Source organism: Rhea pennata, chromosome 3 (assembly GCF_028389875.1).
Source record: "Rhea pennata isolate bPtePen1 chromosome 3, bPtePen1.pri, whole genome shotgun sequence".
NCBI lineage: Eukaryota > Metazoa > Chordata > Aves > Rheiformes > Rheidae > Rhea > Rhea pennata.
Genome location: NC_084665.1, coordinates 73,740,234 through 73,755,739, shown reverse-complemented (window position 1 = coordinate 73,755,739; position 15,506 = coordinate 73,740,234). Strand labels below are relative to the sequence as shown.

At 37.0% G+C, this 15,506-nt stretch overlaps 1 protein-coding gene and 1 long non-coding RNA gene across 5 annotated transcripts in view; one reads left to right on the top strand and one right to left on the bottom strand.

Moving 5' to 3' along the window:
- The window catches only part of MAN1A1 (mannosidase alpha class 1A member 1), a 146,138-nt gene that overhangs the window by 100,470 nt on the left and 30,162 nt on the right, over positions 1-15,506 (bottom strand). For 3 of the 4 annotated variants that reach the window (XM_062572615.1, XM_062572617.1, XM_062572616.1), the window contains exons 2-3: positions 11,135-11,231; positions 806-921 (exon numbers count right to left, since the gene is read on the bottom strand). In XM_062572615.1, coding sequence (XP_062428599.1) covers positions 806-921; positions 11,135-11,231 — 213 coding nt within the window. Of the gene's footprint in view, positions 1-805; positions 922-10,151; positions 10,206-11,134; positions 11,232-15,506 lie in introns of those variants that run through there. The other variant, XM_062572618.1, reaches the window with a different exon arrangement.
- On the top strand, positions 8,565-15,459 carry LOC134138650 (uncharacterized). Its single transcript, XR_009957950.1, has 2 exons — positions 8,565-9,052; positions 15,300-15,459. It is a non-coding gene; the product is annotated as an uncharacterized LOC134138650 (long non-coding RNA).

Below are 15,506 nucleotides of genomic sequence, written 5' to 3'. Positions count from 1 at the left end.
AAGTGCTCAGTGTACCATGCCTACAGTGCTGTACTGCTTTACTTTAACTATACTGGTCAGTACTCCATTAGCTTTCTGTGCCCAGCAATTACAATACATACCATCGCCAAAAAGGGAAAAAAGATCAAAACTAGGGCTTCTAAAATTAAACTTTTAGCAATTTAATTTTTAGTGTGTTCAATGCATTTCTAGCATAAAAGCCTTACAAAAGAACTTTGCTCTCACACTGCAGATTTCCCAGATAATATGATCAATTCTACACGCAGTTGTGATGACCCAGTGCCTTGTGTGACTAAAGTAGCTCAGTTTGTGCCACCTAGTTCAGCCTAACTCATACGATCCAACTTTACTTTACTGTAATATAGAAAAGAGATGAATTGACACTTCTGGTGTACAGTTTTCTCTAATTGCAAGTCTAGTTTGTGGAAGATTTCAGAAAGCAAAAAGGCAATGTGTTTATGTGTTTACCTAACTAAAAAAAAAAAAAAAAGAAAAAAAAGAAAGCTTACATTGAAGTGTCCTGATTCTTCCACCCAAAAGGACTGAAATGTTCATTGTTCATTTTCTAGTAAGCAATACTCTATTCCTTCTTCCTTCCATTCAGCCGAGTCTCACCTATCTATACAAATCTCTCAGACTGACAAACTACATATATATAAAGAAGAGCATCTCCGTTTCCCACTTCACCTATCAATAGTCTAAATTTTGTAATTCCTTATATAGTGCTTGCAATATTAGAATCCAGTCCTCAGCTGGTCCCTGGATATTAAACAAGTGTTAAGCATTAATCAGCAATGCTACTTACCACATTGAAATTTAAGTTTTTTTCAACCCAGTCCTTGGCTTCCTGGAATTCCTCTTTCATTTCCATGATATATAGCGTATCAAGGGCATCCACTATTGTTGCTCCTTGAATGTTACCTGAAATACAAAAAAAAAAAAAAAAAAAAAAAGTGATTTACTTACCAGAAGTCTGCTCAATTAAATCCAACCAATTCAAATTAGTTTTAATTTCAAAATCTATTTTTAATTAATCCAGTTTAAAATTGGATGTATAAGCATTGAAGTCGGTAACTAGTAATTCAGAACCTTCACTCTGCTGCAACACAACATCATAATATTGAAGTATTTGTTCCACTGATGAAGTTTTGAAGGATGGCTCTGATGCACTGCATTTTCAGTATTACCCTTGCATTTGTAAACACTGGTAAAATAGGTTATTGTAAAATAAAATTCATAGAAGACAATAAATCTCTTTGGGAAACGATGACTTCAGTTTGGAGTTGAAAATCAGTTACTTTTCTGTTTTTACACTCAGCTAAACTATATACATAAAGCTAAGAAGCTAATAAGCAGGGACCACACTGCAGTTAAGCAAGCCCTTTACGAAGTACCCTCTGCAGAAAACGTTTTCCCTAACACTGTGCATCACCATGTAACCTGCACAAGACAGCATCGGGGGAGCAAAGGCTGACTTGCACACGTCAGAACTTTTCAGCTTCAGAGAGACTGTCTGACACTGGTTTTCAGAGCTAGCTCTTGCTGTCTGCACAGATGGCATCTTTCTAATACAGAGACAGAAAATAGTCAGTTTACTAGCCTTCAGTGAAAGCTGCCAGATGAAATATCACCGAGACAGTCGCTCTGGCATGGACTAAAAGCTCATGCTTCTGTACTGACAGGGTAATATACAGGGTGGGGGAGAAAGTGAAGCCAATGCTTCCTTCAGCTTTACAATCATCTTTTCAAAGATCAAAAAATGGTCAAAAAAAGTTAAAATTCCTAGTTGATGAACAGTGTCAAAAATTCAATTTCAGCTACTTTACTTAATATTTCGATACTTGCATTTTTTCCTCTACTTATCTTAATGATGTTAACAATCCTTAGAAAGCATCCTAGTTACAGAAGTGAACATTCAGAATTGCAGAATAATTTGGGTAGGAAGGGACACAGGAAGTCATCTGGTCCAACCCCTCCATCCCAGCAGGACTAACTTAACAACTCAGGGCAGTAACAGCTACTAATTCCGGAATACATTTCACTGGGTGAATAACATGTCAGTGGTTAGTTCTAAATCTACTAAATTTGATTATGTTCCCATCTAGAAATGCTTTACCAACAAGGTAGGCTCTGTTTCGTAGAGTTTTATCCAGTATCAGAATAGTTGTTCATATTTAACTAGAAAATCAACTATTTAAGTGAACTCTTTTGTGGTTTACTAGCATCAAGGTTTTCGGCTTCTTCACCAAATGGATGAGAGATTAGAATCCTCCATATAGCAGGATAAACATCACTTTCTCAATTTCAGCTTCCAGGTGGAAAAAAAATTTCCATGTATTAAATCCTAAACTAATAATACTTTAAATTACTGTAAGTTATGTTGTACATTTAACAGAAATGGGTGCTTTCTCTATTTTACTAATTAACTGCTTATGCCACCCCTTTCAGAACATCCCTTCTCTTCTCTAAAGGAAGTAATCTGTCTGTTGTCTCACAGCTACTCCACTAACAAAACTTCAGCATACTTTGGTAAGGAGAACATGTTATCTTCCCACAGCTTATTTGGAGCTTGGCTGCCCTCCTCTCCAAAGGAAAAGCTTCACGTTAAACTTTGCAAAGTAACTTATATTTTTCCTGAGCTCGCAAGAGAGTGAGATTGACAACTATGGAGAATTGCTCAAGGACATGTGCTCAGGAACATTAATGCAAAGAATCTAGAGATGTTTAATAACTCTGTAAAACAAAAGCAGATCGTAGTGAAGTTTTACAACTGAACTCCACTTACAGAAAAGTCATCTATATCCTGATTTGCTTCAGTGGATTTTGATAGGGTTGCAAGTGCAATGACATTCTTCGTGCTAATCCTCTTGTAAGACTGCTAACGCCACCTCCAAAGTGTTAAGCTTTGAATTTTAAGGATTATTATTTAACTCACTACTGAGTCAGAAGAAAAAGATGAGAATTCTACCTTTCTGGGAAATTTCCCGTGGAATCATCTACCTCCTGCGATTTTTTTCTGCATCCAGCCTACACAGAACCAGGATGTGGTACACTTCGAACATAAACCTCTCTCTGCAGAGCAGGGAGAAGAAAAACTAAAGTAGATCTTGCTTTATTTGAAACAATATTTGTCATTATTTTGAAGGCTTCAGAAGATAAAGCAATTTATGTAAATATTGAATAAAGAAGTCAAGTTCTTGTGTAACAGTTACACTTCAAAACACTTGATAAAAGATAAAAGGGAGCACAATTTGTTTTTTAAGTGTCAATTTAGAGGCCAGAGTTATGACTTGTGAACAACTACAGTTAATGCTGAGTTAGCCAACTCAAATTGTTTGGAAGAACTTGAAGAGTGTTAAGAAAATTGTGCAGCTGAGCAGTTCATTTATAACCAGTCAGTCAAACAAGTGAGGAAAAGAAAATTTCTTATTATGGAGGAAGATCAACATTTCATACGCCTATATATGCTACGCTTCTTAAAGTGCACTCGATAAATTATTAATACCGCATCAATGCAAGTTTCTACACAACACACCTAGTGACTCAGCCATCAAAGACTACATCAGGCAAAGACTATTACTAGGGAATTACAATACAAGCTTATTTTCATACGATACAGAATATTTGGACAGGAGGATTGTTTCATTATAAGGAGAACACACCTTAGAAAAAACACTATAAATTTGATTAACGGTGAGCATCAAGTTACCAAAAGAAAAAAAAAAATCTCAGAAGAGTAGCAATCCCTTTAGCAGAGTTTCACAGCTGTTTTAGGCAAGAAGGGAATATCACAACTGACCAAATTCACAGACTTGCAACGAGTTTATCAGATAATATGAAAATTAGTACACTCAAGACAGAGAAAACAGACCAAAATTCATAAAATGAGCTAGAAATTAATATCTTGGATAAAAGGGATAATGAGATGCACAAGCTAAAACCAGGTGAAACATACTGCTAATCTCTACCAAAATCTGCAAAGCAAGAACTTAAATAAGCCCTGCATTACTTCATTTGCTAAATATGTTTATGTTTCTGTCTCTTGTCTTCACTACCAGCATCACTCGCTGCCATGAGCGGTTAGAGCACGTGCAACGTAGCCTCCAAGCTAGGTAACTGTCGAGTGATCAGTCAGCATGAAACTTGAAAGTGGACTGTCCAGCAGAGCCTGAACAGCATCCTTTCAAATTTAACACTTGCAATTTTTTAGTAATGATCTAGAAAAAAAATAATATAAAGAAACTATTGCTGCTAAAGACTTGTGGATGATGAATAAGGATGACTAATTACCCAGAATTTCTGGGTAATTCTGGTAAATAGAAAATGTGGCGCAGTGTGGCTCACGTCCAGGCGAGACTTGGTGGGTCCATCTGAACAACTCGCTTTTTAATACCTCGTAAGGCCAACGCACAAGCAAGGAAGGGAGGCCGGGGGCAGAGAACGGGGCAGCAGGGAAGCGCGGAACAAGAAAACGCAGCGACCGGTAGGCATCTTTGCCCGGCTCCGCGGCTGAGCTTATGGGGCCATACGGCTGGAGAACTGCGGCTGGCTCCTGGCCAAAAGGAGCTGTTGTTTGTCTAGCCCAGCTTTTTAGACATGGTTTATATTTTTGCCAAGGGCCTGAAATAGAATATGTTCTGTTAGTGTGCCCGAATCCATGCACGTTAGTACATTTAATAGCTTGCTTAGAGCTTTCCATTCCCTTTGATGCCACCCTTGGTTCTCCAGAACATCCACAGTCCCTCGCTACTCATTATATTTGGATTTGAGAAATAAAATACACACATGTGTATATGAACACACATACGCATATCATAGAGAACGTAATGTAAAGAAAAGTTTTGAGTTCTGTTGTAACATACTCTTTATAATCAAATGAAAATCCAGCAAAAATATTGCTCTCCCCTTTACTGGAATTTAACTGCTTTTCTTTCTCTGACTCACTGTCATACTCTCAATAGAAGAAAACTGTGGCAAAGTGCAGAACAACACTGGAAGATAAGGAACGATGAACTATGAAGTGGCCTCTGTCCATGCTAGAAGTCAGCTTCCTCGCCCTAACAGTTCACCATCCAACAAGCGTCATTATAAACTAGGATTTCTTGGCAAGACTAAAATTCCTTGTTCCTGCATGTTGTAAAAGATGAGTAGGATTTCCACCCCCCCTCCCTCCTCCAGAAATGGGGTTACTTTTGTGGGTTCCTGAGATGAAGTATAAAAATTAGTACATGGCGTATTTATATTTGTAATTTTCTGAACGTGATGGAAGTTTGGCACATACAAATAACAGCTGTTCCTTCAGAAAAAGTGCAAGCGCTCAGATGAAAGTTTCCTCGATTGTTGTCACAGGAATTTTGACTACTTTGAACTACAGTGAAAAAGGAAACTTGATACATAGCTACATATATTCAGATTGCATCCAACCTCCTCGTGCCCCCAAGGATCTTCCAGACTTTTCCTTGTTTTGATGTTCCTTTTGTTTTGTCATTTTCTAGCTATTTTATGTTGAAGAAGCTCAGTTTAAGCAGACGGATTCTATGAAACGTTCCTACTATTTGTAATTTGAGACTTGCCAAAAGTCCAAAAATACATAAACACAATCTGGCATAATTTTTTCATTTTATCTAGCCATTAAGAATAATTCAGGTTTTCTTAATATAGGAAACAAGACCAGAAACTTCATAATATTAAATATCAAGAAAATCAATAGAAAGCATTTAAACTTTTTCAACTACATGTGTATATGTTGTTGTACAATAACTCTAAACTACATGCTCAACATACCAAAGAATGCACATCAGTTTGAAAAAATATTAATGTTTTGATTAGAGCTGTAGGTTTCTTAAAGCATTGTTTCAAAAGCTGACTCAGATTTTAAAACAGTGCTTTCCTTTATTTAAAGTTCACTGAAAAGGCTGCTCTCCAATATCATTAGCAATTTAAAGTGCCACAAGTGATTAATTATTAAAACATACTATGCCAAAACACGGAACTCTTACTCAAGTACTGGCAAAACCCCAGCAACACTAAGATTTTTGAATTTCAGTCACTGAAACCATCTGCTAAGAGTGAAAAAAAAAGCACGCTTTCATTTTCTTTTCCTTAAAGCAGATCTAGCTTTTCATGTGCTGCTATATGAAACAAAGTAGAGATACTTCTCGAATACCTTTCACCATTTTGTAGTTCTGTGCATTCGAGAGTCAGCTCTGGTGTCTTTGTATTTTTATAACCCTCAAAGATTTTTTTTTTCTCTCCATTAGCTTGTCTGTTTGCTTTCCGCATAAGCCTTTGGCATCCACTACACTTCTGGCACCCGCACAGCTCAACACCACGTATGGTTAGGAGCCACCTCCTATTGTTTGTTTGGAGCGCATGAGCCACTGATTTGATCTTTCAGCTCCCCACAGATGGGTGTTGTTCCCACAAGGAACAATAACTCCTTATTCACCCTATCTATGCCACTTTTTATAGACCTGCGTACAGTACACTGAAAAGTTTCCAATCTTTATTACTTATTTTGCATTCAAGGCCCATTGTTTTGCATCAAACTTGGGATCATTTCTCCGGTGCCTCTGCATGCCAGTTTAAATTTATGTATATTGGATCCCATTTGCTATTTTACAGTGCAATCATCATCTATCACAGAAGCCTTTCGGGTTCATGCAGTTGTTTGCAGCTTGCCGTTTTCTTTGACACTACTTTGAACAGCAACATCTTATTGCCAAACTCTGCCACGTAATTCCAGGCCTCCGATATAAGTAATATGACAGCGTGGTCCCAGCACACGCGAGAGGCCAGTAATAACCATGATAAATGCTTTTTGGAAATCTAAAGGGACAAGATAAACCAAACTTTCTCATCTTAATACTGACCAACTTGGGGCGAGGAGGGAGGAAGGTATTTGTGGAGCTTGACCTCTTTTCACAGATGCCGTGTCGAATTCACATCCACTAATTCTGTTCTTCAAATGAGTTACTACTCATTTATCTGGGAAAGATGTCAGGCCTACTTCCAAAATTAACAATACATACCGAAATCCAGGAGCAACAGAGAAGAGAAAAAAAGGATTTGGAGGGAAGGGGTGGGGCTTAGAATATTTTGAATTTAAATTCGTGTAACTTTAAATACATGTAAAATTACTTTTCTAGAAGCTACATTAATAAACTTACAGTTTAAAAACTCACTTAAAAAGATAGTTTTAAATATGAATTATGGCAGGCTTCAAAAAATCTTCATATACCTCAATCTGAAGAAGAAATTACAAAATCAGTTCAGATTGGAAGGAATAGGATCTACAGTATTTTGATTTTGCAGATTTTGACTGTGTATTAAATGCCTCCCATTTCCATCAAGAAAAGGCCCTTTTTCACTAGCAGTGAGACTAGTTAGACTGTGCCCACAAGTTACAGTTACTTCCTGCAATGCTACACAGGAAACACAGTTACAGATGATTAAAAAAAAAAAAAAAAAAAAAAACCCTTCACTAACACTCACTGAAGTGCAGAAGGCATTTCTAGAAAAACTTCTCTACTAGTGCAGCAATGCTCAGTAGTTTTACGATTAGTACAGGAAGCTCGGGGAGGAAGAGATCCTGGGTTCTAGGAGTACTTTGAGGGGAGAGGGAAGTTTGTTTGCTTTTTAATAGGGCTTTTGCCACTCTAACTTTCTTACACACCAGGAGAGTAAATCGATATAGCTGTACTTTGGCAAACATTGTTAGCAACCATTTGAATTTAAAAACCATTTGAATTTAAAAAGCTAACATATAAAAGATTAATAGCACTAAGTAGGCGTTTTTGTAATCGAGTTCTTTGTAGTTAGTGTAAACTGTTAAAAAAACCCCAGAGTAACGTTAGTTACTTGCTGAGACAACAAGCTAGAATGGCAAATAAAAAGAAATCAAAACTTTCCACGTATACACTGAAAAGTCTTTGAAATGGTCAAAGGCAAGCATGAAGCTTTGGCTTCATCCTGAAACAAACACATTTCTGTTTACCATAAGTTTAACTTTTTCCCTAATAATTATTTTGAGTGTGTGCATGTGAGAAGCAGCTCATAATAAGAATATGCCTACAGTCTGCCAGCTTAAGATCTCCTTATGCTTATCAAACACACCCTCCGCTGTCCCCCACGGGCTGCTCACAGCATATCAACAAGTTCAAACCAAGCCAAGTCCTTAAGTCCCTGTTTTCAAAAAATCTCTTTTGAGGCCTAGGATTAGGACAAATAAAATCTCATTAGGAAGTCCATCAAAAAATCCTCAGCCACAAAAAAGATCTACAAAGCTCTGAATTTGTACAAGAGCTACAGTTGGATGCTTTTCCTCCCCCCTGATCAGAACCACCTGGGCTTCTGCCCAGTTTTCTGCTGCCATCATCCCATTTTTTCCTGGCACTGTTCCTCTCCTGCGGCCTGATTATAGCATCACATCATATTAAAAGCTATGTCAAGTTCATGATGGTATTGCCTAACTAAGTCACATCTATGCTTAATTACACTTAGCTTGTCCTTTTTTGTGTGTTTCAGAGACTTCAGACACACAAGACATGGTAATCCATCTACAAAATACCATATTATTCCAGCTACGACTGAAGCATTTACACATCTAAAATTAAGCTTTAAAGATGTTTCATTTGACAGCAGCAGGGAAGCTGCTCTCCCCTTCCATATCAGGAGAGCTATGCTGTCTGTAACCTACACAACACTAAGCACCAGTGAAGCACAGCTTTAGGACCTGCTGTTCCCCACAGCAAGATATTTGAAGTCTGTATCCCACAACAGACGCTCCTAGCATATTCAAAGTTTAATTGCACCAGTGAATTCATAGAAAGGGAAGTATTCAAAATTAAATAGCTAGCTAATGAAGTATGCTCTGTCTTACCGCTATTAAGACAACCAAACACTTATATTTTTGAAAAAAAAACGAGATCCAGAAGCAGGAAGAAAAGACAACCATGGCAAACTGGAGATAGTTACGACAGCTGACAGGGCACTGAAGGTCCTACTTGACTTCTGAAGGTTACCTGGAAATTCACCAGACTCAGAGCTGGAGGTAAGCTATTCTCAATTAATTTATTTCTGAATTACCTTAAAAGCAGTCAACCAATCAATGGCAATCTGGGCTTTAAAACAAAAGAAACTAAAAAAAGCCAAAGAGCATAATGAAACCTTTTTCCTCCTTCTATATTAAAAGACAAAAAAAAGCAAAACCAATTCAACTGATTATTGTTTTATGAAAGACTAAGAGAGGAGGCATTTGATGAATTCAAACATGAAGGTACAGATGAGATCTAGTGATTTGAGGACACTTACAGAAACAAGGATTTGTTTCTTTAAAAATATTATTGATTCAGGAAAGGGTAGCTTATGAAACAGAGTTGCATGCAGATATGCTACTCTTTGATATACTGCAAAACAATGCAACAGAAAGAACCACTATTTATTTTGATTCGCCATCAAGATCAATGAGAGGGAAGATGCTTCTAAAGAAATCTTCTCAGCAATAAGATCTTATACTACATGATTGTGATGAGGAAGTGATCTGCAGTTTGACTGCTTCTGGCTATTTTTCTTTAACTGCAGTTTTATTTTCAAATTCAGTATTTTTTCTGTTTCACATTGAAGAATGCCTGCAGTGATCTATTCTCATGCAATATCCACAGACCTCATGCTGAAGAATTTCACGGGTCAATATATCTATCATTTTTCTGCAAATTCACTCAATATCATGAAGAATTCAAAACTCTTAAATTTTTATATCACTTCTGATTCCAATAAGAACTCGATTAAGTATTTTAATTTTCAAGACATGATGTACCTTTTTGTTGTCCTTCAAGAAAACAAATCAAACTGGGCTGAAACAGTCTTTCCAATTTGAAAATTTTTCAAATCTAATATTAAATCTCACAACTATAATCATCTGAATGAAGATGTTTTTAAAAATTTGGTTCTCCACAAGAAATTAAAGTTTCACTCAACACCAACTTTGAAATTCATCTGAAGTTCTTTGGTTTCTCGTATTTAAAGTCCAATGACTAATCGTACAGTAACTATCTAATTCTGGGTGTCACCTTAGATAGACAAAGTAATGCAGCAACATCACATATGACCCATATATTTTTGTAATCACAACTGCAGTCTTAACAACTTACAAATATAGTTGAGGATTGGATAAATGTTCCATTTAGGCTGTTTCTGAAACTGTTCCTGCTTCAAGCTATCTTTTCCAAAGATTTAAATAGGCAAGCTCCTGTTAAAACCAAAATAAATGTATTGATTTTGTCATGGCTATGAAAATTAGTTCATTTTTCAGCTTTCTGTTTAGAAAACAGAAGTTGTTTGAATACAAAGATTGCTGTCAAACAGTTTGATTGTTCATTTTTCTGCAAAACTGAAGATGATGACAGCTCATCGGACTGTTTTCTCACGATGCCTCTGAATACTGCTGCTGTTTATCCTGAGCTCCGTCCCACTTGTATGTTAAAAAAAGTCTTGCCTCATTACACGGGATTTCTGCTGTGTCCCTCTCATATTGGAACTTTCAGCTCCAAATTCATTCTAAAGTTATGACTTTAGAATAACTGGGGTGTTATTCAAGCAGCTCCCTTGTAACATCTAGAGGTGTAAATAATAGTTATTTTCATGAAAAAGAAGGCCTAGTAAAGACAGCCTGACTGAATTGCATCAACAGTTTTTTTTTAGGGAGTGGGAAAAGCAGATTTCTGAGAGCTGTAGAGAGCTTCAGCTGCCTTCAAGACTGTAGAATATCTAGTAACAACTTTTGTCCCTTACACAGGATTTGTTTTTCTTCCCTTATTGCTTGCTTCCTGCTTATTGAGTGTGATGCCAATGAGTTCCACATCAATAGGAAAAGTTTTAAGGCAGGGCAATATTTAATGTAACACAACTAACTCCATATGATATAGCAATGAAATGCTTCATTTATCCTCATTCAGAAGGGAGTCTTCAAGAGTCATGGAGAGTATCACCTTAATTTACTGATATTTTCTGCAGGCAGAGGTGACGCACCAAAACATAAAAGCTACAAAGAACATGCGTTTATCACCTTTAATCTTTTCAGATGATTTACTGTTTTATGTTAACGTCACTAAGCACAAAAATAGACTCTACTCACCAAATAAATTGCTTGAATGTCCTTGCTTAGATATGGGTTTCAGTTCATTTAATCCCCAAGCATAACGCTTATAATTATCCCAGGCATGTTTCATCATCTGTAGGGAAACGGAAGCAGGATTTTAATGTTGATTTAGCAAGAAGGCACAGCAAATACTAACTTGAGAATATATTTGATATTAAACATATTTAATTCAATGCTTAATTAAATGTGTTGAATACGTTTGATCTAAGAAATATTTTACAGAAAACTAACAGTAGCACTGTGTTCCATACGGCTATTGTAAGAATTCTGTGTCTGTCAAGTCTACCTCGACTGATATTTGCATACTTATAAGGAAGTCATAATACAAAATAATTAGTTTTTACAAAAAAAATCATGCTATATATTAATTCATGTAATATTTTTTTCCCTAAAATGTTTCATTGAAACTGACAGACATAATTATTGCTTTAAGAAGTCAGAAGTTTATTCTCCTAGAGCAGGAATTTTTGAGGTCAGAAGTAGAAACAGTTCACAGTATAACCTTTAGTGCCTGGCAGAGTCATGCATAAAACTAGCTTATTCAAGTTCAATACAGCTAATAACAGAAGAAGGAAGCTAGAAGGAGTAGACAAACATCTGGGAGAAAATATGAAGACTACGCTGTACTTTTTCCTTTTTCTCTCTCTCTTTTTTTTTTCCTGGAAGTTATTGTGATACCATCTTCTATGGCGATCGGTGCTATTGTGTGCATCATCAGCTACTTCCAGGCGCCATTTTGTGGAAACATCCCAGAATGTTTACAACTGAATATACAGCAACCAAAAACGCATTTTCTACAGAAAGGTGCATCACAGAGACATTCACAGATACAGAGGATCTTCATGTCAGAAGTCGGCAGCAGATGGACTGAACCCATCTCAACTCAACGACACTTTGCACTTCCCCAACAGTCATTAATTAGATATAGCCCAAAACCATGCTTTTTGGGCAGGGGTTTCACCATACACTACCTTTAAAGCCTGCTCAGGAGCAGCCTTCTTTAGCGGTCAGCAGGAAGAGCCTGACTTTACACAACAGCAGGAATGACGTTGCCTCAGCCTCTCTGCTCGTTCTTTCTAGGAGGCAGAGCAGGGCTAGGAATGCCAGGCGTCATCTTCAAGACACCAAGCGACAATTTCAAACCTTCTCAGAGATGCTGCTCCAGGCTATCAGCTGACAACGCTGCACTGCCCATGCTTTCAGTCCTCTCCTTAAGGCCATGTGTGTCAAGGATAATTTTGTTAAATAGCAGCTATAATCCTAAATTTAAAAGCAACAGCTTTAGGGCACGCTGATAATAGTAATCCTGCACTGTCTTCCTTCCTCTTTCCTTTGACATAATTCTTCTATGTAACTGAGCAATTAAGGCTCCGCATTACGCCAGTCTATAATAAACGACAACAGATCTTCTAGAATACTGTTACACTTGTGGGAACAAGCATTTCTTTCCTATTTATAGGAGCACAAATGTGTATCTATCCTGCAGGAAATTTCAGGGACCTTGATTTACTCTAGAACCTTTACAGGCCCAACTTCACCAATTCAAGAAGTTAACATATGAGCACTACTCTCATCTAGAAAGTAAGTCAGGTGTCAGATCTCAGTTGAAAGAGTGAGAGGTTGTATGGAAATGTTGGTAAGCCACAGGTGGCACTAATACAGCAGAAGCAGGAGCAGTGTCCCTTGCTTGACTTTATTTTGAAATGACTTAAAAGGACTCAAAGAACTGGGCATTTTTTTCCTCAATACAGAGCTGGTAACAGGAAATTAAGTAACAGAGTTCATGTCTACGTGGCATTCCCTGGCTATAGGCACAGCATAAAGCTAAATGATTTTCAAATTTACTAATTAATTTTCCAGCTATTTTGCATACTATACAAGATTTATGCCACCCTTCAGTCATGTGCCAAACCTGTAAGTTCTGCTTGGGATATTAAAGCACATGTTTGCAAAGATTTGATCGAAGTTGTAATTAAGTGGTCAGTTTCATAACAAAATTAGAGCTGTTCAAGGCAGTATTGCCAGTTCCACCCTTTTTCCCTCCTTTTCTCCTAGCACATGCATTCTCCTTCTCTTGCACCAGACATCTGGTGCTCATCTGTCCCCATATCAAGTGACTTCAGGGAGGGAGCAGAAACTTCTGCAAATTAAACTTTTTTTTTTTTTTTTTTTTTTGTTCAGGAATCATTTTTGTCCTGTCTAGCTCCCTCAGTCAGATTGCTGTATGACGAGTATTAGTTTCTGTCAGATTTATGGTTCTGTACTAAATTTCCCACTAAAATGAATTTGCTAGTTGTTAATAGCTTTATTTTCTACATAATGAAAAAGTTCTAAAACACTCAGCAACAATTTGAATAGACTCAAATCAGAGATAATTAAGCCTTTGCTTCAGCCAAACTCCTAGCACTGAAAGTTTAGGAATTAATTTTAACAGTTATGTGGATTTATCCACATATCTTCGCATCTTCACCACTGAGTTGGCATGAGCCTTCCCCATATCAGCATCTCCAGTTAGTTTTAATTTGCCGGTGAGGCCCTTTCGATCACTTTGCTGACTACTTGTACAAATACTTTTGATCACAAGAGTTTTCTGAGTTAAGTTGCACCTTTACCAAGAATATCCATGTTTCAGCAAAATCAACACAGTCTTGCTAAAAGGAAGAAGCTCCTAGTGGTGAAGAATGTACCACAGCTCTTGACCAGATGACTCCAAATACTCTCAAACCCCTCTGCAGCCTATCTAATAAAACGATTTCACTCAACTGCTTTCAAATAATCCCTTGGTATTCCCCCAGAAGGGCAACAGGCAGGTTATATTTGCATATTTCTCAATTCTTCCAGCTTTGCCAAGATTATAGAGCTCAGCAAATCTAAAATTGTAGAAGAGTCTGACACCTCACTGGGAAGTCCTGTGTCTGCATTATCAAAGTCTGTCTCCAACAGAGACCTACTGCAGGCCCCGCAGAAGCAGCATCTGAATGCTCGACTAGCAAGCGCTCGCTCACAAGTTAGCAGACTGCTTTTAATCTTCAGAAAAGTGTGAGGCACTGACTTTTACTTATGAAGAAGTCAGAAAGGGCTAAAATACAACCCCACCTCTGAGAAACAAGAGAACCTGCTATTGTAATCGATAGCAGCAAAAGCACGTAAACATGCGTGTGTTTATTTTGATGAAAAGGAAAAGGAGGTTAGATTCAGCAGTGGGGTTTTCATAAAATCACGCTGCATATGTAAAGAGCTCTTTTTCATAAGCTCTTATGGAATCTACAGTTTCTTACAGTGAGTAACTTTTAGCAGGTAGGTTTTTGGGGGAAGTTACCAGAAGTACTACACTTGTGTTTCATATTTCACTTCATAGTGGCATTCAGCATACTGTTGCATTTCTAAAGAATGAAGGTTTATTCCCAGAGTTTCTTGACTCCACATTTAACATGCCTCTAAATGCATAATCTGCATTTAGAAGTAGTAGGTTGACTTTATCTAGATCTCAATAGATAGCACTTTTTTCAAGGATTAGGAATCACAGTAACATTGTGAAATTACTTGGCAATTTCCTTCGTTTCAGAGCATGAGTTTTGATACTTCTGCCATTAGTTGCTATCACTATTTTGGTAGTACTTTAGATGTGTTGTTTCAACCTTTCCTTGCAGCTCTGCTGTTGGAGTCCTATCACATTTCAATGTCTTTCCATATAGAATGTTTCAATTACTAATAATAGATTTGGATTGCTTTAAAAAAATCTGATTTTTAAAGTAATTTAAAACAGTATTTGCATCTTTCTATCCTGCTCAAATTTGCTAGGGAAAGATGTAGGGTGTTCTACCATAGTTACTATTTTGCTAATTAGTTCATAATCATGTCTAAACAGGCATGTACTTTTTTAAGCTATTTTATGCCTACTGTTATGCTAGAGTGCTACTAACATTAGGTTTTAAATGATTCTTTACAAAACAAAGAATCAGGAGACCAAGATTTACTAGAAAAACCACATAAGCAAACCAAAGTGTTAGTTTATATTCAGACCTTGTTTTCTGTGGGTAGAACTGTATCTAGAGTTTCATTTTAAATTAAAAATAAGCACTTAAAATCAGTGGAATTTTACTTTAAGGTCTACATTTTTATTTGGTATTATTTATTCCAGAAAAAAAGCTGCAAAAATCGCAAATAACCTAAGAAGGTTCATCTCAGTGGACACTGCTTAAATTTTGCCTTGAGTCTTACAGAAGAGGACACAAGAGACAATATATTCCATTTTTCTACTGGCATCAAAATAAAATGTTTTTCTTGTAAAATACATAAAACCAATTCTGTCACTATGAAACTTTCATATATATAAACCTCTTATCTA